Source organism: Mchenga conophoros, linkage group LG14 (assembly GCF_057382185.1).
Source record: "Mchenga conophoros isolate Kocher_MC1m ecotype Shallow Benthic linkage group LG14, M_conophoros_male_GT1.1, whole genome shotgun sequence".
NCBI classification, from domain to species: Eukaryota; Metazoa; Chordata; class Actinopteri; order Cichliformes; family Cichlidae; genus Mchenga; species Mchenga conophoros.
Genome location: NC_140539.1, coordinates 19,637,447 through 19,664,539, shown reverse-complemented (window position 1 = coordinate 19,664,539; position 27,093 = coordinate 19,637,447). Strand labels below are relative to the sequence as shown.

Below are 27,093 nucleotides of genomic sequence, written 5' to 3'. Positions count from 1 at the left end.
ACGGAGATTTTACTACATGACCATCTCTAATGTTCACAGAGAATGGTACGAAAAACAGAAAATATCCAGTGAGCAGCAGGTCTCTGGTTGAAAATGCCTTTTCCCAGTGAGAGAACATAGGAGAATGCCCACTCTGCATCGAGGTAATAAGAAGGCTACAGAAACTCAAATAACCAACAACATCTAGAAATGCAGCAGCCCACAGGCACGGCACCACACCCGATGCCACACCGGTCAGTTACAATTGTCATGGACTCACCAAAACTGAACCACAGAGGGCTGAAGAGACTTGACTTCTGGAACAAGACTAGAAAACTCAGAATTTGATGTAAACAAAATGTAAGCATGGATGTACTTGTATCAACAGTACAAAAGACAAACATGTCGGGTTCATATTTAAAGTCGATGTTTGTTTCCAGATCTGAGGAAAACAGTGTTACACTGCAACTAGGAACCGTAGAAATCATTTTAATCCAGATCAAGAAAAACAAATGAATTTGGTTAATGTACAGTGAGGCTAACCGGATTTCAAAAATATTGTTTGGAATCATGGTTTTTACTCTCAAAACATTTTGTTTTACATAGTGAAGAATTCTGTCACCTTCAGTTTAAACCACATCCATAGAGGCAACACAAGATGGTGTACTGCTTCTGTTTTCTTCTTCGTCACTTCACTCCTTAATTTGCCCAAATGCTGCTTCTCTCTGTTCATTCAGCCATCTGTTTGTTTGTTAATATGGGACTGTTTGTAATAACGCCTCTTTTACACTCTGCTGACTTTCATGTTTTAATGATTACACAAATATATGGAGTGAGAATGAAGGAAGTCAGACGAAGGAAATAAGACCAAGCCTTAGATTTCGTGATATTTAATTATAAAATTGAAATGTAAAGAAAATGTTGACATGTGGTGCATTCCAGCCCACTGAGTGTAACTCATCAACTCATCAGTTTTTCCTTCTGTCAAAATGTTGATGTGCGTGCACATAAGAAGGCTGGACAGCTGGACCTCCTCATCCCCAAAGCTAAATTCTGTTTAAGTGGAATTACTTATTATTTATGCAACAACAGATAATTATGGCCTATCAGGAAACAAAAAGATCTTCAATGTTTATTCGTCTGACCATAAAATGTGTGGATGTTTATTTGGGGCCACAGAAAATATCTTTACGGTCAGTAAGGACTGTTTCCACAGTTTCATCACAAACATTTTTACTTCCTGTTTAAGGTCTACGTGTAAGTCAAGAAAAGTCAGTGACAAATGGGTCAAATGCTCTGTAAACTGTCTCAGAAATTTCAGATTAATATATTACAAATCCTCATTGTTTTACACAACAAAGTGCTTAGAAGTGTTGCTGAAGCAGAATCAGATACTGTTCAATAAAATTCACTGACAGCAAATAAGAGACTTAGAAGAAAATCACTTTGCAGTAAACTTTATTTACATCACAGGCCCCCTGTGCCTTTAACATCTCTTTATGTAAACCTGGAAACATTACATTCAATCCGCAGAATGTCCAGCATTTCCTGGTTAAAGATAATTTTTTCATCTTAAAACTACATTCAACATGTTTCCATGTGCAATTTATTTAAAATCTGCCTCAGAAAATAAATCTAGTAAAATTATGCATTTAAAAAATGTTTGTGTGTTCTAGCAGGATTTTTTTTTTCTTTAAATGTCAAGGCACCTCCAAAACTCACTCAATCCACCAGTTTTTAGCTTGATTTGCATCATGAACATTATGAAACCATTAACTGCTGAGTACCAAAATTAATTTAAGTACAATACTCACAAGGGGTTAAGAAAGAGTCCCTTTTGTGAGCGGTAACACCGTGTTTATGTAATTATGGTTTAGATACTATGTTGCTGTTTACTATAATCATCATTGTTTCAACTTGTAACTGATTATTATCTTTACAACTGTGGATTCAGTGAGTTTAGAAGGAGCTACTTGCATATAGATCACACAAAGCCAGTGAAAAGTTGGATGCATGCTCTTCTTTTCCACTTCTCTCCAAGACGCAAATAGAGCAGTTTTAAGGTAACGTGCAGAAATGCAAAAGCAGGATAATACAAATTCTGAAAATTGCAATTAATTAAAAGTCATCCTTAAAAAAATGTGTGGGATCTAATAATCATTTATACAATCACTGTCTGTATGTGATAGTCCCATATATTTTTTCCAGTTTTTCCAGTTCTCCCAATGCTTTTCCCTTTCTTTTAACCAACTCCTTGGTAACCACAGATCACCCCTACATCTTCCGCATGTGAGCAGTTATGTTTCCCAACCCTGGACCTCTTGCACTCGAGCAGTGATCTCTCCCCACCTTCACACTCCACATCATCCAAGAATATCCTAACACTGTCGTCCGCCTCCCCCAGGACAGCCCTCTTCATCACTGCCAGGGCAGTCGAGAATCCAAGCTGACGACACACGACACTACCTGACTTGATGGTGAAAAGGTCATCGCACACTGTACCCCACTGGCCACGGATGAAAATTTCCACTCTGCCTCGATCTGGCAAACCTTCGGCGCTTACAAGTCGCACTGAGCCAACCCGCAGCCTCCACCCTCCTCTTGCTTTCTTGTAACCTTGACCTCTACCCCGTCCTCTCGACCTCTTAAACACTTGGTTGCCCTCTCCTGCACTTTCCAGCTTCTCACCAAGCCACAGCTTTTCCTCCTGTGTTTTAAGCAGCGTAGTGTTGATTAGTGGTCTCTGGGGCCTGTAGGATGGTACAAGGGGCGTCTGGTTGAAGTACGGTGGCCATGCTGTGGTCATCCTATGGTCAGGAGCTTTTGGATAGGGTGTGGAGATTAAAGTCATGTGGGGCTGCTTCAGCAATTTTGTGGATGGAGTGGTAAGGAGTTGTGGTTTGAAATATTGTGAGGTGGTGCTAGGGGGGTACTGAAGGGGTCTCCCATGTCTCCCTGATGAAGGTGTGGTGATGGTTGGGGTTTTTGCAATCCTAGATGAGTCTGCAGTCGTGGAGGTTGCGCGATAACCTGATGAAGAGACAGAATCACCCTTTTTATTTGTTTTATGAGGTGCTGAAACTAATGTTAATATAAAACAAGTTTGACATTTTGGGAAACAGAGGTTGTTTTGTTGTTAAGAATCAGATGCAGAAAAATCATATAAATAAGAGGATATTTTAGCGACTAATTAGCCTGCTAGGAAATGGGTTATGTGCAAAGTTAGCAAGTTAGCTAGCTATACTACTCATTACTACTCATTACTATACTACTATTTTTTCTATTATCATTTAAATAAAGTGTAAATACATCTAGAAAATTTCTGTATTCAGACAAAAAATGTAAAACCACCATTTTTTGGTATTTTATATATGTAGGTATTTAAATAAGATATCATGTTGTTAAAATGCTAGCTTTAGCTGTGCAGGTGGCTATATTGTAATATATATTTTTCATTGTACTATTTGACAAAGGAAAAATAGTATCAACCACAAAGGAAGGACGTAGACACAGACACAAAAGGATGAATGTCCAAACTGAGGCTGATGCAGAACAATTTATTCATAATAAATTATGCCAAAACACCTGATTTAAATTAAAGCAGTGCAAAAACCTAATGCATAAATAAGCACCATTTATCCTGCTTTAGCTTCTTGAACCAGCCAAAGAATAGCATGTTAGCAGGTCTGAAGTTGGGATTCAAAGCCAATTTAGTCAATTCCACGATACCTGAGTCGGGCAAAAGCTTGTGCAAATGCAAATGGCTTAGTCTGAATAATTAAACTTGTGATTAAAACTAAGCCAAGAGGGTGAGGCAGTAAACTCAGTTATAATTAAGATAAACAATAATTTTACAGCATTTTCTCTGCAAATTATGCAAATTATTTTCCATTCCCCATGTTTATGTTCCAGTGCACAGACTTGCTAAACTGTATAGACAGGTGAGATGCAAAAATGAATTCTTAAAAAGCTACTTATTTTTTGAATGCATATTGATTTAAGAAAAGTCACCTTTTGTTTTTTTACTCTGGTTTTTTTTTTTTTTTTTTGCCATTTAGGTTACAGTATGGCTTATCTGCCTCAACAAAGTAGAGAAAATGTCCAAGGGGCATATTTATCAAACTTTTTAAATCATTTTATGTGTTATTTATTTCTATATAAATATTCACAATATTCTTAATCAGTTCAAAACGGTGTGTAAAACCAGTTAAAAGGCCAAAAACTATATAGCAAATTATTTAGTTGAAGAAAAACATAAATAACCCTTAAAATCAATTTAAATATGATTAAATCATAACATTTTAACATGACCTTTAGGAGATACTGCTGATACTTTTTGATCATGAGAAAGCCTGCATAGATTTTATAATTACCTTATTCCAAGAAGGTGTGATTCCCCCCCCCCCCCAAAAAAAGAAAGCTAAGCTAAATTATTAGCACTTAAGCCTAATTTGCAAAGGATTTTACTTAGAAGCAAACATAAATTTAGTAATTAAGATGTAAAAATGTGAAACAAAATCAGAATGTAGGCGAAGAAACCACCAGTTTTGGCGTTGCTGGCTTCTCCTCGTGCCACGGTGTGAACAAGTCTCGTGGACTTATTTTTAGTCTTAATAGTCAAATTAGTGGTTGGGTTAGCGGTTTGGCTAGAAACTGGGTAATCAGTGGAGCTAGCCTGATAAACGGGTACACCAGCAGGCCTACCAGTGGACGAGGTTGTGGCAGGAGTTGTTGCTGCCATCTGGACAGTTCTTGGCTTTACTGTTGTGGTCGACGCAGATTTTGTTGTGGTTTTGAGAGCCAGTGTTGTTGTTGGTAATGTTGTCTTTCTTGTTGTTTTTCTTGTTGCTGCTGTTGTTGGCGGTGGCTTTGGTTTTTTTCTTGTTGGCATTGGAGGTTTTTTTATTACTATTCTTGTCTTCTTTTTAGTTGTTGTAGGTTTTGTAGTGGTCGTTGTAGTAGGAACAGCTGTGGTGGTTGGTTTCTTGTTGATTACATACTCTGCAAAAAAGAGAAAAATAAAATAAAAAGAATTATGCAGTGCTAAAAACCATCCGTTGGATACCTGATGCAAGAAACTGCTTTGATTTGGTAGATTTATCAAATTTAAACGCTCCCATTAAAGTGAACAATCAAGAGACATCAAGAGAAGCCAAAAGAAACCACATGCATATTAAATAGCATGTTTTAACCATTTATTTACTGCTGGAAATGTAACTCACCAATTTCTAGAAAGAATCACTTGTAAAGTGCCTTGAAAAGCGCTATATAAATCCAATCCATTATTATTATTATTATTATTAAAGGTTGAAGCAGGGCAAGGAAATTCGAGAAAAAAACACCACTTTAAGACTTTCTTTTACCTTCTTTTGGGTGGAAATGAATTAGTTTTCCTTTTATCTTAACAGGTGAAGGCTTGATGCTACACTTTCCTGGTGGTGCTCTCCTGTTTCCAAGACAGAAAAGATTAGTACACATGCAATATTGGGTACTATAAGCACATATGTATCTTTTCATTTATTTTTTTTATGTTTTGTTTTTAATGGTGTTTAGCAGCTTCCACTTTAATTGTAGTGTGTATTAGTGCAGAGATACAGTCAATGAAGATAGATTAAATAAATAAGATTTAAAAAAATCTGTTTTTCTTATTTCTTTCTTTTTGCCTGGATTGGCTAGAGAGGGATGGAAGATGATTGTGCTCTGAGCACTTCTTTTAACATTTTAACATGTTGCTGCACTGTATTTTATTAGCAGCATTCCAACTCTTAAAACCTCCATCATATATAATTATTGGGTTCACACTCTCACACCTTAACATCACACATCCATGTAGTTTAATGAGCACTTAACTGCTGATGAAGTAAAGTGATGCATTGGCAAGTTACCTGGAAGGGTCCACTATCTTGTAGATAACGCCACCTCTTGCTGTCGCACTCGGGACTCCTGTGGCTAAGAAATACAGCTCACCTGGAAAAATTCACAGACGAAATGGAGAAAGAGAGCAGCAGGCAGAGACGGCAGAACATAAAAAGACAAACGGGGAGATTAAAAAAATAGGAAGCAGTGAGCAAGAAAAGAAGGAGATAAAAAAAGAAAAAAATTTAAACAACAGGAACAGAGGGAAATATTTATGATGACAACAGATGGGAGACAGAAATAAAAGAGGTACAAAAATAGCAAAATGGGGGAGAAAGAGAGAGACCAAAACACTACTCTAGGGAAAAATATTTTAAACTTTGCTTTAATCATTCGTCTCCAATTTGCTTCCTGAAATTATCAGGAAAGAAGAGAAATACAATTTTTTAAGACCAACACAAACCTAAACATTTCCTAACTTAGAAATCATGCAGTTTAGTAGTAATCTAATTTCATTAACAATAACACCAGTAAAAATATCCACTTTGGTACTTCACACTACATGTGTACTAGTTAGAAATAATTATTTCTTTTCACATTAAGCCACACAGACCAGGAAACCAGTAGGAAATCCTCTGGAAACCAAAGACATGTAGAAAAATAAATTGTATTTCCGGACTAGATGTTGAGTGTTTGCTCTTGCTATGTGAAATCAGTCCTAAAGAGGGCGCTACACCAAAAACATCTTTGATTGTTTTGGTTACTAAGAGACAAAACTGCCTGTAGTTCTCATGCAAGAAACGTACTTGTCTGCAAACATTCGTCAATTACTCACTGAGCAGTAGTAAAACTGTGAAATGTGCAACACAAACTGGAAACAGAAAAAAAGTTACACCTTTTTAATAGTGTTGGCTGCAGGTGTCACAAGGAGGGTTTCAGTGCAGTACCCTACATCTCTTTGCAACCTATTTCACCAGCTGTCAGCAACCTCTAGCAACCCCAACCAGTCTGAGAATACACATTTTCCACAAGCAACTGGCAGCTGCCAGGGGATTCATGGACTGTTTCTAGGTGTGTGTGATTGGGGCTCAAGTTTATCGTTCCATTATAAATGTACCTAATTAAATAAGTGATGCAGTGTCTGGTAGCAATACATCAACACACCGACCCACACAGTTATTACCTGCTTCATCTTCAGCAAAAGAGATGATGTATTTATAGTAACTGTTGATAAGTTTGGGGAATCTGCAGGTCTGGTCTCTTCCCATGCAGATTTCATTGTACTGCCATTCACCTGTGGTAACGTTCTCCCTAAGAGACATCAGACGCCTAAACACAAACAGAGATACATATAATGTTTACGCATAGCAAGAGCTGTAGTCCAAAAGCTTCACATCAATGCATTTTTACTGTAAATTATTAAATCAACCCTGTGCAGAGCAGTTCAACAGCACACTGACTGGACACTGATTAGGTAGAAATCCACAAAAACAAAAAAGGCTACGAGTGTTTTCATTTGAAATTTTAATTTTACAAACACACACCCGCTCATGAAATCCCCAAAGATGTAGAGTCCGTTAAGGTTGGGCATCTGACAGCCTCTGTAGATGTATCCTCCTGTCACAGACTTGCCCAGCTTGTGTGGATAGGCAAAGATTGGCAAGACATCGTCTGCAAACACATAAACAAAGATCAGACCTCGTTTATTATTCAGTGTCACTGCTACATCATTGTAACAAACAGGAAATATACTGTACCCTGTAAGAAACCTGAGCTCGTGAAATTAAAGGACAATGAAGTTCCGTTATTTAAAATCTCTTTTGAGTTGACAAGTTTTTTTATTCTATTCTAAGGAGGCTTTTACAGAGAACAAAGAGTGTGCTGTAACAATTTAATTTACAAATTAAATATCTGTATAAATATTAAATAATTTGGTTAAAATATACTTGTATTTATGGACTTTCAGTAACCCAGACTGTAGACTCACCGAGGGATGAGTTTTGACAGAGTTTACGATCGTAGCAGCTGAATCCTTCTTTGGCTCTCCAGCCGTAATTTCCTCCTTAAAAATAAGAGTTGACACAGTAAAATTACTCAGCAAAAAAGTTCTACAATTTATATGTATTCAAACGGTTTGATGCTGGAAAAATTGGAAATCAACATATTAGAAAAAGAAAATCATCCTTCAAACTACAATTATCATACCTTTAACAATGAGGTCTACCTCTTCGTATTTGTTCTGGCCCACGTCACCACAAAGCATCCTGCCTCTGCCTTCAGTGGTAACGGGGTCACCACGGTCAATGGAGCAACGCCACATGTTGCGAACTCCATAGGCATAAACCTCTGCAGGGAAACAAAGAAAGAAATACGTGGATGGAAAACACAAACAAAAATGACATCCTCTGTGAGGACGCACTTCTGACACGAACAGTCATTTTCCAGCTTTGCACAGAAAGAAAAACACAGTCCCACCGCAGTCCAATATTATGAGAGAAAAGCTAAGCTAGATTAGCATTAATAAGTGTGCCATTCAGCATCTTCAAAGTCACCAGACATGATCACAGTCTTCCACACAAACAGGAAATTCATTTACCCGGCCGTGCCTCCTTCTCGCCCAGAAATGGGTTGTCTGAGGGAATGCTGTACGGGGCACTGTTATCGTTGAAGTCAACGTCAACACGCAGCACCTTTCCGAGAAGTGTTGACCTATTAAACGTAACGACCAGACAAAAAAGGAAGAATGACTCAGAGTATCATAAAGACTGTGGTGACTGAATGGTTCAACCGTAAGTGTTTATTTAACGCCAGAAAAGCACGGTCAGATCTGTTTTGCAGTTCTGTTTGAATGAATCTGAGTAGAGAGTATAGCTCTGGACACTTCAAAATCCATCCTGCTACGTCTATCAGCAGTCACATGAACAATGGACAGTAGTGATCTGAATCCACTGGCTGTCATAACACTGACCATCAATGTGGGATAGTTTAGCATGAGCTGTTTCTTTCCTTCTCCCTACCTTTCTCTCCCTTGTTGTTTCATCTGCTTAGAAATGTAAGGAAAAGAGGAACTACCTTCACAAATGGGTGTAATTTCTGTATAAAGAATAATTTAAAACAAATATTATTAATGGCCTTTATGGCCTTTTTCCAGTGTCCACTTTTTCCAGTGTTTACCACCCTGCACTCACTCTCGCTCACTTTCTCTCTCCCCTCCACATTCCAGTGTGTGGTGGTCCATGATGTGTGTAGTGTGTCATGTCAATATTAGACTTGGCAGGCTGCATTCCCAGAAGAGCTACTACGGCTTGTCAAAAACAGCCTCAGGAGGAGACAAACGGCTAAATTGTCCATCTCTGGAGAAAAGGTGCTAACAGCTCTAAATGAAGTCCCAGTTTTGGAGGAAGTTTACTTGCTTTCTTGATACAAACATTAAAGATAGATCGCTATTTTTGTCAGCCCTAAAATGCAAACCTACCTATTAAATGTGACATTATTGGTGCATTTCACAGGATGAAGTATTGATTTACAAAACATGAGGAGCAATATTTGAACTCCCTGATGCTCTTTTCTATTGGCTGAACTTTGTGACTTGCAACCAAAGGTTTTTTGGCTTTATCTTTAATTTTCTGTGCTAAAAATTCAAAAATAATAAACTTCAATCAATGCAGCTCTCGGTATAATGATAAACCATAGAGGAGGAATGCCTATTTGAAGTGTTTTGTAAATTAAAGACTGAAATCTCCATAAACTGGCACAGCACAGAACCTGGCAGTTATCATGAATGATTGTTTATGACACGTGCAAACAAAGTTTTCACTCGTCACTTTGAAGAAATTGTTTTGAATTATAGTCTTTGCAAAACTATCATTTATAATGCCCTCTGTTCAATGCAGAAACGTTCCTCATAAATTTGATCCTTTTAATTAGATTTGATTTGAGAGGAATTTAACTATCTGGAACCCATTTTTGGCAGGACTCTCTGACGCTTTACCTGCTCCGACTCGACTTTGGTATTTTGTTTATCAAGTCAACATCTTGACAACGTCATGAGGCCTCGTGAAGATTATAAAGATGAGCATTCTTCACAATCACAACTATGTCTATTATATTTGCGTGTTATTTGAGATTTCACATCTTCTTTAACACAAAATGTGAAATCAACATTGTGGGTCTATGCATGCATCCAAACATGCAAACACATTAGTTAAACAGTACTGACTTGTTTTGTGAATTGCCAAACTTTCCAAAGGGATCTCCAGCACGGCCACCGTCACCTATGAAGATGTACAGATACCCATCGTGACCGAAAAGAAGCTGTCCTCCATTATGATTGGATGCTGGCTCCACCACCTCCAGGATGGTTCTACAGCAGGAGAGATGAGAAGATGATGAATGTATTTGTGTCATTTAAGACCATGCAAGGACCTACTAAATACAGCACCTCTCAGAAGAATGGTCTAGTTGATTATCATCATGTGCTGATACTGTGAACTCGCTGATTCGTATTCGTTCCTCCTTCTTAACAGACACAGAGTAGTACACGTAGGCTTTTCTGACAGTGGTGAACCTGTGAACGAAACAGAAGCTCAATGGAAATGCTGCATTTCACATTTTGGCACAATGAATTTTTCCTTTGAAAACGAAATGTTGCTATTTAAATGTGTATTTTGATTGGAAAAAAGACCTAGGGTGTAAGGCTATGCAGAGGAATCCCCTCTCGTCTCCAGCCCACGGGGATGTGAGGACGGCTTTAGTCAGGTTGAGGAAAGGTCGATCGATCCTAGAGCCGTTCGCCAAGTACACCCACACATAACCCAGCTGCTCCGCAACAAAAAAGCGATGAGTTCCATCATCTGCATGGATCATGGCCACAGGGTTACGGAGTCCATTGGCAACTTCCTGTAAGCACAGCTCCAAACATCCTTCGGGATCTTCATTTAGCAATCCCAGGTTAGCATTTAACTCTTAGGGTGGGGGGGAAAAGACACGGGAGAGTAGATTGGCATGTGTCTAATCACATGTGCAAACTGAGTTGCAATCAAACTTGCAGAGGTTTGCACCAAATTAAAACTGTAATTATTTTACAGCAATGCACTGTACTTTCAGCTTCTGTTCAGGCAGTTACAAATCAATATGAAGAGCTCTTCCACCCACACTTTCTTTCATTGCAGGGATTTTCTTGGTGAGACAGTGCAGACACGGATATTTTCAAATTCATGCATGCAGTTCAGACTGTTTGCATCCATCATTAACATTCGTACTAATGATTTTAAACATTTCACTTTAAGCATGCTAGCTGGTTTGCTGATGTGGAGCATCATTTTGATACTGACGCTGACATTTAGCTCACAGATTGATGTGTTTAATAACAGCTTCAGAGCTATCAAGGCTGTATACTCTAGACCTTTTTCTGGGCTAGTTACACCGAGATGCATTTTTTTAACCTCTTCATACAACATGTAACTCATACCTGCATTTGTCAAGACACTAGGATAGCAATACTCTTTGTCCTTCAACACCAGAAATTCACAAAACCTTCTGTGATCTTCTTCAATTGTGGCAGTCAGGTTTGCAAACTGCTGTGAGTTCCCTACGTCCTCAAGCAGGAGGCTGAGCGTGTACCGGCACTGCCGCCAGTAGTCAGAGCAGTAATCCCCACAGAGTCCAGGTAGCGCCCTCATGGGTGTGTCAGCGTCCTCGGCATCATACAGGTGGGCAGCATATGGAGAACACTCCTTCAAAGGACAACAGATACCGTTTCATTACATATGATTTAAAAATGTAAAACTTTTTTGAGCTAATATCAAAGGTACAGAAATGTATGAGATTCAGTAATGAATCACTTAAATGGATTTGTGTATTTGTTCTTCCACAGCCTCTGGGCCTCATTTTGACTGGGCAAGCCTGAGATATATGCAGCCTGTCTGAGTGCGGCCTGGTATAAATGGATCCCAGGAAGGTCCACTCAGTTATTAAGTCACAACCACACTGTCCACACCCAGAATGGTGTGCCTTAGGCACAAAGAGCCATGGCACCCAAACCATCATCATGCAAACTGGTGCGCTTTCATTTGCCAGAAAAACCAAACTGATCCAGTAAACAAATCCCAAACAACAAACCAGCATAAGATTGGTTTGGTAGATCAAGAGTGTTTAGATTAAATTTGGTGTTGTTTCTTGTAAGGGCTCATAAACCTATTTTCACTTTGCAGTGAATTATTTCTGACATCAGTAAAGTTTTCCAAATAACTGTTTTGGTATTTAAACAAAAGTAAATATTTAAATAAATAAACATAAATAACGTTGCAAAAGATTTCGCTCATTTAGCACAGATCAGAACAGCAGATATGGGATATTTTTGTGTTGTTTCACAGTCTGACGCTTAATCTCAGCTGTTTTTATATATGGAGATTATTACAGTGATTATGTAAGTGGTGGATTTAGTTTCAAAAGCACTTTAAAAATTATGTCACTGAATAACGTCAACGTGGACAAAACGTGTTGTTTTTAATCCTGTCATCACAATGCCTCTTCTGGTAATTATTTGCTGTAACATTTTTGTAAGGACATTGGTAAATGAAAACATGTACTTATGTGTTTTTATCTAAAAGATTTTTTAAGTTTTTGTTGTCTTCATTGAGCCCTGGTTGAAAAATAGTCCCCAAACGATGGACCAATGTCACAGAAGTTGCCTGGACGTCTTTGCTTGACTTTCTAGTGAGAGGAACGTTTGTGTTGAAGGATTTCTTTTTGCAATCTCTTCCTTGATTAGAATGAAGCAAAAGCAGATATTCACAAAAAAAAAACCTTCAGTGGTTTCTTGACCTCACAATCACAGGCTTTCTGGCTCCTTTCTTTAACTTTGCACTCAAACAATTGCATTTGATGCTGACACTGAATGCAGTGATGCAACAGCTGTTCGCCAAGTACACCAAGTACAACAGCTGTAAAACTCTTACCTTCAGCATTCAGATTTTTTTTTTAACAGTCTGGGTACATGTAGGAAAAGCCTCATTATGAGAAAAAGATCAAAGCAGTAACAAAGGAAATAAATGGGTGATGTCCTGTTAACTAGTGAATCTACATACTGGAAAATAATATAAACACCTGCCATTTGTTTTTTTGTTTTTTTGTTATATAAATCTGTTGCGCTTGCCTTTATTTGGTAAGACAAAGTACATCAGGTAGAAATGGATGAGCAGTAACGTATTTAATTATTTGTACCAGCAGAGCACTTTACTCCAGAGTTGTTAAAAGAAAGAAAAGATCCTGTAACTCAGTGCAGTCTGGGGCAAAATGTAAAGATTTTAAATTTATTTATTTTAATATAATTGTTTGATTTTTGTTTCTATATGCAAACCTCTATCTAATCTCTGTTCTATGTAGAAACAGTACCAACAACCAACTGTCTCTAGTTCAATTTTTCCAGTGGTACAAAAAACAGTTTTGACCAGGAAGATGACGCCAGAGTTTGAACAGTGTATTGTGGGTAATAACTGTTTCGTCATATTTACAATTTGGCAATCGGGCAAATATAAGCATTTGGATATGTAGATATTTATTACTGCTTTATTACAAGTATAGTCAGCCAGACCTTGACCAGCTGTGACCAGAACTTAAAACTTGACCTTGATTTTTATCCTAATTACCACCTGTAAGACTACAAGGCCGTCTTTTGTGTTTGGTGTATATTCCTGTGAGCAGATTTTTTTTAAGTATTTAGACCACAATTACACACATATGGACAAACTCACAGTGTCAGTAGGTAACATGACTCAAGCTGTAGCCCACACTAAAATGGATATGTTTAAATATAAAGGTGTGACAAATCGATTACTATCAATACTTTTTGGACACTGTTTTGTCTGTTTTTTTACTGTATCACATAAAATGTTTCATCACAGTTGCTGATCATACAGTAGTCCATCAAACTTTACATTTCTGTGTCTGTCTTTGTCTTTTAGGGCACAGATGGCTTAAACTGCTGTTCCATCCAAGTGTTAACTGAAACACTGACTTTTATAAATCACAGAGAACGGGGAGGTGGGGAGTTTGGCAAAAACAGTCAACGCAGACTCTTGTTGAACATCTTGATAGTACTACTGTGGAAAAGATCAGAGTGTTCTCTGAAAGAGATTTCTCTCTACTGGGCCAAACAAAAGCTGTGTTCAGTCTGAGATGCTGGAACTGCTGATGAAAGCAGTAAACAGGCATGTGGGGCAGATGCTACGTTCAAGGAAAAATGTATAAGTTCAATAAGGTTATGAAGGTATAAGGTTATGAAGACGTTTTCTTTGCTTGAAAATGAGAGACATGTGTTGGCAAAAAGGCAGAGCAAACTGCAAATACTGCACATGATCTTTTGTTTGACCAAGTCATGCTGAAATCCCAGCCATTGTCCTATTTTGGTTCCACTATGATAGGGTAGAAATAAGGCATGCAGCTACAAGCAGCTGTTTCTAACAACCCGACCACTTCAAGCTGCTATAATTTGGTGTTTACGCCGTCAAATTCAGAATAGACTCAGATTTTATTCCTGTCATCTCACATGCTCCAGATTCTCCACTGACTGCTCCACACGCTGGTGTTTTATTGTAGCTGAGAGACAAAAAAGAGTCATGGTAAACAGATGAGAGGTAAATGTGTGACCCTGTCTGAGGAAATGACACAGGCTGAGTTTTTAAACTGAGAGAGCAGTGTGAAACAGCCAGACACATTGCTTTTTTTTTTTTTTTTTTTTTTGGCCTGTCCCGTTTGGCTCTTTTGCCATCAGAATTGTTGTCTAAAGGCAAAGAAAGATGCCCAACGGATTTACTTTACCAAACTGACCATCCCAGCCTTGCCGTAATGGTCCATTTGATTCACCTTTTACTGTTTCTTTTATTTTCACTTACTGAATACGGGACAGACTTGACTGGGGGAAAGAAAGGGAGAAAGAAAGAGGGAAAGAGAAACAGCTGAGAAGAGGGACGGGGGAGAAGGGCAAAAGACAAAAACCAACAGAACGGGCAGAGAAAAAAAATGCATATATCAATCACCTGGATCACCTGCTGAGAAAGAAAAAAGAAAGCAAGCAGAAGAGAACAAGAGTAATAGAATAAACAACATCACAATGATATATGGGAATATGACAGTAAATACTAAATGTTAAACATTATTGTGCAGCACATAAGATCAACAGAACACAGTGTGCTTTGAGGTAGGAGCCAAAAAGGGTGTAGTTTGTGGGTGTGATCACCCGTGTGTACACCTGTGAGCATGGACGCGCTTGTTTTTTGTTTTTTTAAAAGGTTCCTTCATGTAATAATCTGCTAGAGGGTGTGGGGGGGCCACAGCCCCGTCCTCCAGGGCGTGAAGCAGGTGTGGAGGAGATCAAAACTCCAGACATCCAGAGGCCCCCAGAACACAAGAGACCAAGGAAGACCAACAGAGGGGCAGCTGCGCCACTGTCCCGGAAAGAGCTGAGGGGAGTCCCAGATGAGGGCTCACTCAGCAGCCGCGGAGCAGAAGCCAGGGGGAGTTGCAGTGACGCGCCCGTGAGCTCCGCCGGCAGCCAGCTGCGCCTGAGTGACCGAGCCCCAGGCCGAGAGGCCGGGGGCACCCCACCTCCGAAGTGGCCCGAGCGAGCCCCAGGCTCCAGGCCCCGATAAGCGGCCGCCAAGGAGTGAGCCGGTGTGTACCTGGACGCCCATCCCCGGACACAAAGAACCACCAACGCACCGATGTCTGAGGGGGTCCGCCACTGGCAGGGGAAGTGGTGGTGGGGGGAGATAGGCCTCCAAACCTTGGAGGGCCTGAGATGTCCCCAGAGAGGTGGCGCCTGACACCCAACCTGACATATAGACACAGACATACAGGCACACACAGATACAAACATCCATTCCCACCCTCATGCTCTCATATGCACTTACTCCACACTCAACCAATGTGGAGACAGACATAAAGAGACGTTGTACACAACCAGACACATTGCTACCGTACTAAAAGCTTGCTTATTAAAAATGCAAGAGGGAAACAACTAATCTGGACTTCTGCTGCTTGGTGCAGTGCTCACTAAATGTTTTTTATCCTCAAACAGCCCCTTTATGGGTCTTGTTGAACTGAGGGTGCTGCTAATGGTTTATTTGATGACAAAATAAATGAAAACCCATCGAGAAAGCCACGTGAAAGCAGAGCACAACTATAACACACAAATGCACACTCTTTTCAAGGGCAACAGAATGCCCTTGAAATTATCTCTATGTCTGTTTTTATTATCGTTAATTCATTTGTTTTTCTCTTTTCTTTATGCCTGACATTATCTTCACTGATTTTATTCATCTCTTCTTATTCCTGTGCTTTTCTTCATCCTTTTTCTCTCTGCTCCTCTTTTGCAGCAACCTGATATATCCTGGACCCCTGGCCTGAGGAGGAAATGGTTGTTTGTTTGGTCAAGTAAGCAAAGAACAATGACAGTCTTCCTCCCGTCTCCCTGACTCACACACACACACTCATTTCCCACTCTGTCTCTCTCTTTAATATGTGTCTGCCTGTCCCTCTCTTCACGCTGTGATTGATATCAGTGCTAGGAAGCTTCCGTTCTGCAGCTGGAACAGACGGCTTCAGTGTATGGCTTTTGCCCTGGTTAAGTACCCTGGCAGCGGGGTAACCTGACCGCCTCCCGGGCCTCTTTCACCTCAAATTATGAACTTGGGAGCCGAAAAACCACAGAGCGGACCATCATCATTGAAAAAGGTTTAAAAAGTACACAAAAGCATCAACATACCTCAAATGGAACCAAAAATGCATTCTTTATTTTTAACATAACTTTTCATATAAAGCGCTCATGTAAATGAGAGTTTCTTTAAAGGCTTTTTGTTGCAGTCTACACAGCACATGTGTATCATGCTAAACTTTTTGAATGTATATTTCGTCTGAGCTCCACCTATATCCAGCAGTTGTAAATGGTGCGTGAGTCGCAGCTCTGCAATTTTACTTGAGATCCAGCCTGCACTGCTTGGTAAGAACCACATCAGGCTATAATTACCACAATAACATAAGTCTATATTTTTGGACGATTCGTCACCATCTTTACATAACGTATGATGTATGAAACTGCCGGGAAGCCGCCAGGTTTGTTAGTTTTCATTGTTTCCTTGTTGACATCAAAAATTAAAGTGTTATTTATGGTAAAGCTACCCACCCGATTATTTTGGCTTCTGCATAGTGAAGCTTTTATCTCAGTTATACGGCCATGACCAAATTTGTGCTGCACCTATCATTTAATTTGTGCTCTGGATCTGCACGTAGTAAGCGTCTGAGCTGCAAAGTCAGGGCCTAATTATGTCATCAGTGAGTGGGAGTGGCTTCAAGGGTTATTCCAGGAAGGGAGGGGCTGGATTTCAGCACTGGGATCTGTTTAAGATTAAAGAGCTGAAAAAGGAAACTAAAACACATTCACACTAAAATAGAAAAACTCGTTAGAATAAAAAATATCCAAAACTATTAACAGAGACTAAAAGTTGAGTATTTATTTTATTTTATGTTCTGTTTTGCCATGTTCAATTTATTATTAGTAGTATCATCATCATCATTAACTATTATTTAAAAAATGAATTTCCTAAATATGGGATAAGGAAAGTATTTCATATCTTATTTTTATCTTATTTTTTATTAAACTGCATTGCAAGAATAACACAATAATGCATTTGGAAAGTTTTTTTTTTCATGCCAAAATTGTATGAGTCAATGCTTTTTAAAACAATATAAGTTAAAGAAAAAAAAATATTATGTTCACCTAGGGATTGCTGGTTCATTTTTCTACCTCTGCCTTATGGTCTCTCTGCTGTCATTAAGTGAAATTCAGTTGTTCCCCTCTACACCTAATGTTGGCACAGGCACTTCATTCAAATATTGCCAAGTCTTCTGATGGCGTAGTTAAAACCTTAATGCATATTTTTGTGAGATTACTGGAAAAGTGAATGTGCTGTTAAATTGTTCTGCAATTTCATACAGTTGTTCTGGTTCAAACTCTGGAGACTGGCTGTCTTATGCTTATGTCTGTGCCTCATCTGAGAAACTAATGTTTTCTGGCACATAGTTCACGCTTACTTGTAACTTTACCAGATAAGATGACACAGACTGTTTTTCTTTGACCTCTTTTTCATACCAAGGCTGCTACCTGGCTGGATCTAAACACGTTAACTTTAGCCATAGCGCCGTCACCTTTATTGGCTTCTTTAAAATGTTCATGTTCAGCTGGTGAGGGTGATTTAAGTGTCTGATTAGGTCTCTTGCTAAGAACATTTGCCGATTCTGTCCCAATTTACTTTGCCAGTTTTGTGTTTTCCCTACTCACAGTAGAACTCGCAAATGGCCACAGCCAAATGCTAGCAGGTGGCTGCATGAAAAGGACCAGCTCACATTTGAATGCACGTGAGGCTAGCCAACAGGTCACCAGTCAGGACCAAGAAGACTGCAAATTATCAGATTTCCAGTCAATCAGTCCATTTCAACTTTCTTGGCTTTAAAAAAAAATGATGACAACTAATCTGTGATTTGTTTAGTACATGTTTGTGAACAGATGACCATGCAACATCACCTCCATGGACCCAGACATTTTGTGTCTACATCAAATAGCAGGATTCACTGGAAGAATCCACAATTTTTACAAGCCTGAACATCATGTATCAGGTAAGAAGTCCAACCAATGGCGCGTTTTTTGTTTTTATTCAACAGGTGTCCCACTCCATGCACCTTAGTTGGTGAAGTTGTGGCAGAAATTTTTGGATATCTATGTTTTCATTCAACACCCATGTGTACTGTCATTTCATCAAGAAGAAAAGTTAGCAACAATAAACTGAACGGTTATGCGGTACAGTAAAGGAATTACTAACATATTTTTTGAAAAATCCACCGTAGTGTTATATGAACATTTAAATCAGGCCAGATGTCTGATACACACCACTCCATGGGTTGCATCAGACCCTACAATAATACAAATTAAACAGAGAAAACCTCACCAATCTTATGACCCCCATGAGCAGGTGCTCTGGTGACAGAGGGAAAGAAAACCCATCGCAATCATTCATCTTCAACTCTCTTAGCAAAAGGCAGCCTGTTCTTGATTTTGGAGGGCTTATTTCCACTGGATGATCCTTTGGGCTTTATATTCACCATGTTCAATTTACACATCGGTTTGGCTTTTGGTATGAGTAACTGCTGTCTAAAAGCATCATGTATTCATTAAACTGTTAAAATATTTTGTTGGTTCTCCTTTATGATGAGCTTCTTACACATGACTAAACACACTTATATCTTCCTGTTGGAAATATGTAGTAGAATTTATTACCTGCTAAAACAAACCAGAGGGGAATCTGCTTTAATTTAAATGTAAAAAGTCACAATTGTGATGCTAGATTAGAGGACAGCATATTAAAATAAAATAATAAATAAAATAAAATAGCATAATAAAATCTAGTTATTATACACACAGTGGAAAACATGAGTTTGAATTCTAAACTGAACATGTGTAACACAGTCTGATTTGAATATTTGTACCTATACTCATCAAATCAAAGAGATCAAATCAAATTAGAATAAATGTTTCTCTTACCTGGCAGAGGATGCTGCGTACGTATTTGCCACAGGCTGCATAACCTGAATGGTCAAAGTTTTCCATAATGTTGTAAAACCTGCCCGATATCTCCTCATCTTTTTCCACATCACAGCACCCAAACTTGGAATACTCCTTGCAGAAGGCCAATGGCTGCCTGGGCTCAAATGGAGGCTTGTAATCCAAACACTGAGGGTGACAGCTCCCCCACCAGGTACGGAGGAGCAACAGCAGGATGGGGAGAAGGTGGTGAGGGGATGTGTGCTGCAAGATGCATCTGGGGACCAAATTGCAGGTCTGTATCATCGTGCTGTAAGTATACGCTCTCTCAGTTCTGGATAGTTTGTCTCTTGACCCAATATTGTAGTAAATGAAGTCAGTGTGAATGTGGTATTTGAGTTTAGAAAAGGTAAGAAAAGGAAATGAGTGTACAGGTTACATCACGTCTATAAAGCGCAAATATGAAACTGAAAGTTAAAGTGGAATGTTTGATGTTTTCATTTGGTGTGCTTGTCTCTGCAGATTCAGGCAGCCATCAGTGAGCTTATGTCTAGAGGTGTGAATGTGTGTATGAAGTGACCCTCCATCACAGCTGCCTGCCAGCTGGCCAGAAACCTACAAAATACTCAGGATAACTCCAGTTAAATCTAACTCACACAACACACTCACATGGTAGGCTAACCTCAAGATGTGTGAGACAAAAATGAGGTAAAATATAGTAAATCTGATCCAAGATCCAGTGAATTATTTTATTCAGGAGAACTGCAGAGCAGTCCTGAAGGTCTGTCCAAGCAATGTCCCAAATTTCTGTGATGAGAAGAGTTTACTCAGTCATATCTGCATAAACACCTGCACGTCACAGCAGAAGCTCCTGAAAGAGATAAGGTTCCCGTCACTGAAACTGACCATCAATCACATTGCAACTTATTCTCAAAAATAAGTTTGTTGGTGCACTAAAAGCAAATAAACAAAAGTACTAATCTTCTTAGAAAGAGGGACTAACCTTACGAAAAGCAATCGAAAATGCTGCACCCTCAGCCACAGTTTCTGAAAAATATTTACTTCTAGCTTGAAGTCACTCGGAGAGTCTCTGCTCTGTGTTTGGTCTGGACGTGCTCGTTTGCAGAAGCCATAGGTACAGACAGACAGCAGAAGAAAGTGAGAGTGAGAGGTCCTTTCATTCAGACACAGCCACGCTGCAGCTTTAGCTGAGATCCCTCCCTCATTGCTTCTTTCCTCCTCCCCCTCCTCTTCTTTTCATTTGCTTTTTCACTCTCCTACAAAGACACATGCATTCCTCCCCATAGCATGCGGTCCATATTGCCCTGAAGTTGCAACTTTCTACCTCTTCTTCCTCTGAACTCCCCCACCTTCAGCATTCCCAGACCTCCTCTCTGTGTCTAACAGTTCCAGACAGACTTACTCACACTGGTGAGGTCGAGTGTGTGTGTGTGTGTGTGTGTGTGTGTGTGTGTGTGTGTGTGTGTGTGTGTGTGTGTGTGTGTGTGTGTGGTCAGATGAACTGAGACGTGTGCTGGAAGCAGAGACCAATGGATTCTCCAGGCACTATTCCAAACCTGAATCTTATGTTTAAGAGCACAACTGGCAAACATTTGCAACTAATTTGTTTGAATACTTTTAGTTGAATTATAGCTTCTTCCCAAGTCAGAAAATTTAAAAAAAAAAAAAGGGGGGGGGGGGGGGGACAGTTAAGAGACCTTTAAACTTCTTATATACAATGTTTCTCTACTTTGACTTGCTTCAGATTTATATAATTTATATTTTAATGCATTATAATCAGCACAGAGAACATGACTCTTCAGGTTTTTGCAGCTCATTCTTTTAGTTTGAGATCAAACACTTTACCGTCTTTACCGGGATCCAAACAACACAGTGCTACAGATTGTTCAATGACCCCCCCGGGCAAACTCATGATTGCTAAGAAAAAATTGTTATTCTCCTACTGGTTGGCGAGTGGTTGCTAGCAGTCACCAGGTGAAACTGGTTGCAAAGACGTATAAGGTGCCCCACCAAGGTAGTTTTAAAGATGCCCGTTTGTCTGTGGACATTTGCTAACTACTTGCCAAGTAGTAGCAAAACTTGGCAAGTAGGTAGCCAATGTGTTTGAGTAGCTGGTTTACAGATAAGTGAAGTCTTCCATATAAATTTGATATCCTCTTTGCAGCCAGTTTCATCCAGGAGCTCTGAGCTACCATAAGCCATCTGGTTAGGGAATACACATTTTTCCCTAGTGAGTGGTCACTGCCAGAGGGTCACTGACAGGTCTGCAGGCATCGATGATTTTAGCAACTGATTTCACAGTGCCGGCCTGCAATCCACAGCAACCACTCTTTTTGGTTGCCACTTTTCGTGTCCAGGTGGTTAATGACTTGTCTCTAGACCTGAAATAAAGTGATAGGTTTGTAGCTTAAATTACACAGCAAAGCAAGACACGAGTAGGCAAAGTTCTTTATGTTTCTCGTGCACGGGAGAGAACTGGACAAACGGCGTTCCTTCGCTTGACCCCAGTTGCTCTCATCTGCTCCCCCGTAACACTGCTCTTTTATTGAGGTTACATGAATATACATAGGTTCATTAACATATGACGTCTACATACACACAGAGTACCTTGCCTGTGCGTTGTGTAAGTGTGTGTGTGTGTGTGTGTGTGTGTGTGTGTGTGTGTGTGTGTGTGTGGTCAGAGTGTGACCCCATAATCGACTTCCCTAAACCTGCTGGTCTGGAAGTCCAGCAGTTCATCTAAACAGAAGGCACTTAGCCTAAAACAGATATAGATACGTTTATCCTACCATAAAACAATAAGACAAGGTACGACCTCTCCCATGCTCCCAGAATGTGGGTGTGAATGCCAGAGCACTCTGGAATGCACACAACGTCTCTGCAGACTAAGAATCAAACCTCTATCAATCTACAACTAATTATAAAACTCTAAGCATATATAAGTAGATATTTCTAAGCATAAATGACAATAAACAATGCAAATCTAACATAAAGGGGAAAAAAAGGTGAATATTAGATGTCCAGATGTGTGGACAGAATTTTAACAAAGAATGCTAATGGATATGTTGTGTGGTGTTTCAAACTTGCGTTTTTAAAATGAATGTTCTTCAGTTAAAATTGGATTGGGTAGGATAATGGATAACACTGTATTTAAGTTAAAATGATAACTTCAAATAATAGGATAATTCAATCGAAATCTCCAAATAACCAGTAATTTCCGACGCAAATAGTCATTTACAAATATTGTAACAGATATAAGTGAAAGTTTATTCTCCAGTTTTAAAAAAGAAACTCTTAAAAAAGGAGTTCACACTTGCATGGTTGGTTGTGATTTGTATGTGTTTTTATATAAACATACCACAACCATCTGTGTCTCATTATTGCTGAGCCACCTTTTAGATTAGAGTGACTCCCATCTGGCAGGCTGACTGTCAGACACTTTATCACTCTGCACTCATAGGCAAAAACAATCTACAGCCAGATCTTCCTTGGATTAAGTAAATGGGCACTTTGCGTGATGTAATGTTATGAAATTGCATAATCCATTATAGCTAACAGATCAACGTAGTAAAAAGAGCTCTGTATAATAGCAAATCAGGTCTACTACTAAGTAAAGCTTTTTCTACTGAAGGGAAGTGAAACAGAATCATTTTGCAGTACAGATACCTGTAGAATGTCCTGATGTTGGAGATTTCATACTAAGTGAAATCAGTACAGGCTGTTTTCACGACGAAATGAAAGTCTACACAATGCTGACTCTTAGATCATATCTGCAGAGACGTGACGTGATCTGTGCTGTGAAAGATTAACGTATTTTCTGTAAACTGTTTATGCTCAGCTCAGCTTGTAAAATGCTTCAATCTTTAAAATGACTTGAATGACAAAGCGAGTGAGTCATAATTTACTGGAAAAGTAACAACAGACACTCAGACATACATATCTAAGCAGCCTAGCAGGCTGGCCTGATTATTGCTATCTTGTTTTGTTGTCTCACACACAGACATACACAATAAATATTTCAAATCTTGCAGGAGACTAGTCTCGCAGAAAAATCTGGAGCTGGTCCAGAGTTGGTACCAGTTTTAAAATCAAGTCTGTGGAATTGTGAAGTACCGGTGGTTTTCTGGGGGCGTGTTCTTGGGGATTGGAACACGTTACCCTGGCAACCTAGCAAAAGTTAAGTTTAATGTTTTAAAATGTAGTTAGGCTTGTGAAAAGGTCTATTTTAACTCAAACCATGATCATTTTCAAAACCCCGCTAAATTGTTTGGTGACTAAACAAACCACCAAGTGTGGCCTTTTCTCCAGCTGGTAGTGATTAAATACTTAAATAAATAAAAAGTAAGAAAAGCACCACATTTTGAATAGCTGATGCGAAACACAACACATAATCCAAAACAAAAACAAAAATTCCACGAATTTGGTAAATATCAAACTTTTTAGAAAACTAGGTATTTTATAGCGCCCAAACAGGAACTTACATAATGTTGCCCTTGTGGTGGACCACTAGAGGGCTCCACTCACACCCAATGTGGAGGTAAGCATGGATGACAGAGCTCTCAGTTCTCACTCCTTTATTCCTCTCCAACATTAACTGAACACATCGCACCACAAAGATGATCAGGTGGTCCCGGCCCAGGCCCCTCGCCGCAGCTGTTTTTTCCCCCAGGAGCGCCCCACAACCAACGGAGCCCGAGTTGTCTGCTGCAATCTACAGATTGTTCAATGACTGCAGCTTTTTCTGACCGCCAGAGCCAGCCTCGCTCCCGGGCTGGGTTTCCCACATGTGGACTGGAGAAGCCGGGTATCAAACCTTACAATTAGTAGACAATCACTCTACCCCCTGGTCACAGCTTCTGGGTGTCTTCTTCCTAATGGACAGAAGGGGGTGACTCTTTTTGCTTAAAAAAAAAAAAAAAAAAAAGATTGTTTAGAACTGCTGAGCTGTGGAAACTCAGTCCTTCAGCTCTTTTGGACAGCAACCTCAGTAAATAGTTTAATGGTGAGTTTGTGGTCCTGGTCACTGGTCGTACTGAAGTGAACTTGATATACATTTTGTAAATCATACTTTCCCATGAAAGTTCAAGAGGACAATAAAGACTGGTATGGCTTAGGATTTAAATGACAAGTCGCTGCTGTACTGCTTGTAATGCATTGCCCTCATTACATCATTGCATCATTACATCCGGTTGTGTGCTCGTGCAGGGGGCCTGTATTTATGCCTGAAGGGTCTTCGAGTTTTAATCTGCCAATGAAAACTGTGACCAAGTTCACCTCATTGTTTTCCTCTGCCCTTCTAACACCAAATATAGACATTGTTGCCAGTACATCTGCTTGGAAAACTTGTTTTTTTTTTCACAGACACAGTGTCTTCTCATTTAAATCAGTTCAGATCCACTTAAAACAATCCTTGTCATGAATCTACTAGTATTAAATGAAAACTTCATTGTTTAAAAGTCAAATGACACATGAATGATAACATAATGTAAACAGTAATACTGTAATCTACATCTTGCATAGCTCTCTGTTAGGAATAGGTTAGGCAGCCCTGATCTCTAAGTGCAAACAGTCATCATGACACTGTCGACTGTCTAGCTCTTTAAATCTGTGTTTATCAGTCATTAATCCGTTCTCCTCTCCTTTCCCTGCCCATCCCCCCTTGTAAACTAAATGTACCGCCAAAAATCTAGTGATCATTGTTTTTGGCAGGAAAAACAGTAATATGAGAATTTCCTGTCTTGTGGTGACTTTCTGTTTTCTTTCCAGGAAACTAAATGCTTTGAATTTTCTTATAGATTTGTTCCTTGCGATCCTTGTGTCTTATGAAGCCTACAAACTGTTATGTTTTTCATTTTATCGGCAAGAGATGTCCTCCCTTAGGTATCCTCGCCTCAAAATAAAACAACGGCAAAAACAGCATCTTTTGTTTATAGAAGTTTTTCTTGAGATTCAAGGTAATTCTGTGGTCAAAAGGTCAAACTGAGTATTAGATAGAAGAAACTAGAAAGTCAAAATAGAGACTAAATGTTAAATAATATGGAAGGCTTTTGTTTGTAGAAAGGTTTTGTCTTTGTGTGTATATGAATTAACTCATTGGTGTGTATTTGAGGATCTCTCGACACCTCAAAGACAGTCATCCCTGGCAGGACTACAGATGGACTGTGTTTGAGGGCTTTAATTGCTTACGTGCACAAACTCACACACACATACATGCATACAAACACAAACTGAGTGTAACACATTTATACAATGTTTTAACATGGAGGCTAATTTTAAAAAAAAAAAAGAAGAAGAACAATACCTCTTGTGATTCATTAGAAATATAAAAAGCAAGACCTCTGCAACAACTTCTGTCTCTTAAGTACTCTATGCCATCGTTCAGTCAGAGAACAAATAATTCATCCCTTCAGTTCTCTATATGACTTATCGGAGTGTAACGCTAAGTTATTTAAGGACTAGTTTATGTCAATGGATGAATTTACTGACTGACGCGCAGAAGAAATAGTTCTTTATGGAGCCCAGATGGTGTGAATGATGAGACCAAAAACTGCAATGTCTTGTACCAAAAATATATTGAATAAATAGGGGAAAGGGGAAATGGAACAAAATAATTAACACAACGTAAATGTCCACAATTAAATAATAAATCAGTGCTGTGATTTTTCTGTGCAAGAGTCCTTTTGCTAAGAGTCCTTTTTTTGGTCCTTTTCTTTTTAAAGTTCACTTTTAAGGTATTCCTCCTTAGGGTCCAGCTTCATACAAGGGGGAAATATGTCCGTAATCCAAAGACGGCTAAGTGGGGGAAAAGAAAGAATGGTCCTACCGGCTCGCCACTTCAATATGAAGAAGATCAATTCAAAGAGGGAAAAAAAAACCTGACCTGTAGGTCAGAAAAATGTCCATTAGCACATCAAGTTCGATTCAGTTTACCGGTAAACAAGTATATTCTTCTGCATGTCTAGGTAACAATGCAAACCATAAATCATCATCAATCCATGTACAACAGTTAAATCATTAATCATCTTAGCTACGTAGCTTAATCTATACAGTCCAGTAGCGTTCGCTACAAACAATACAAAAACAACAATAAAGGAAAACAACTGTCTAACAGACAGCATAGCCGAATTCAAGGCAACACATAACCAGGGCCGTTGCTAGCCATTTGGGTGCCCTAAGCACAAATGCTTTATGGTGCCCCCCCCCCCCCGCCACTGAAAAAAAAAAAAAAAACATTAATACTTTTGAATTTCTCAGTGGAATTTGTTTAATTAAATAACAACAAACATGACAGTTAAACAAATAAATAAGGTTAAAGGAGGTTAAAAATACTGTTACAAATAAATACTGAAACAAAAATTGAACATTGGAACAAGAACAAAGAGCCTGGCAATAATGTGTAATTTTTTTTATAAAAAAATAATATATATAATATAATAGTATTATTATTAATATATTTACAAATAGTTTCACAATAGAATTTAAATAAGAAACTTAAATAAGAAAAATAAGAATTTGAACACAAAAGCCACATTCCTTAAGTAACTATGTTAAACATTTTTACAATTCGTTGTCAGAGTATGCCCTAGACTCTAGGGCATACTCTGACAACCAGAAAATGCAGGCGTGGTGTGCCTCTCTAGGGC

General features: G+C 39.1%; 1 protein-coding gene across 1 annotated transcript; it reads right to left on the bottom strand.

The window, feature by feature from the left end:
- Positions 1 to 1,420: 1,420 nt before the first annotated feature.
- Positions 1,421 to 20,697, bottom strand: LOC146559623 (HHIP-like protein 1). Its single transcript, XM_085245731.1, has 15 exons — positions 20,433 to 20,697; positions 19,430 to 20,300; positions 11,306 to 11,570; positions 10,520 to 10,799; positions 10,277 to 10,402; positions 10,055 to 10,198; positions 8,432 to 8,544; positions 8,041 to 8,181; positions 7,823 to 7,897; positions 7,380 to 7,506; positions 7,019 to 7,164; positions 5,865 to 5,946; positions 5,343 to 5,425; positions 4,684 to 4,980; positions 1,421 to 3,009 (listed from the first exon to the last, which is right to left on the bottom strand). Exons 2-15 carry the CDS (start codon positions 19,733 to 19,735, stop codon positions 2,222 to 2,224), a joined length of 2,973 nt encoding a protein of 990 aa, XP_085101857.1. The 5' UTR covers positions 19,736 to 20,300; positions 20,433 to 20,697; the 3' UTR covers positions 1,421 to 2,221.
- Positions 20,698 to 27,093: the final 6,396 nt, after the last annotated feature.

Excerpts from the sequence above, each read along its gene's own strand:
- LOC146559623 (XM_085245731.1), bottom strand. The coding sequence starts at position 19,735 with ATGATACAGACCTGCAATTTGGTCCCCAGATGCATCTTGCAGCACACA. Across the intron at positions 10,199-10,276 it reads CTAGACCATTCTTCTGAGAG|AACCATCCTGGAGGTGGTGG; the intron begins GTGCTGTATTTA and ends CTCCTGCTGTAG. Across the intron at positions 7,507-7,822 it reads CTGTCAAAACTCATCCCTCG|ACGATGTCTTGCCAATCTTT; the intron begins GTGAGTCTACAG and ends ATGTGTTTGCAG.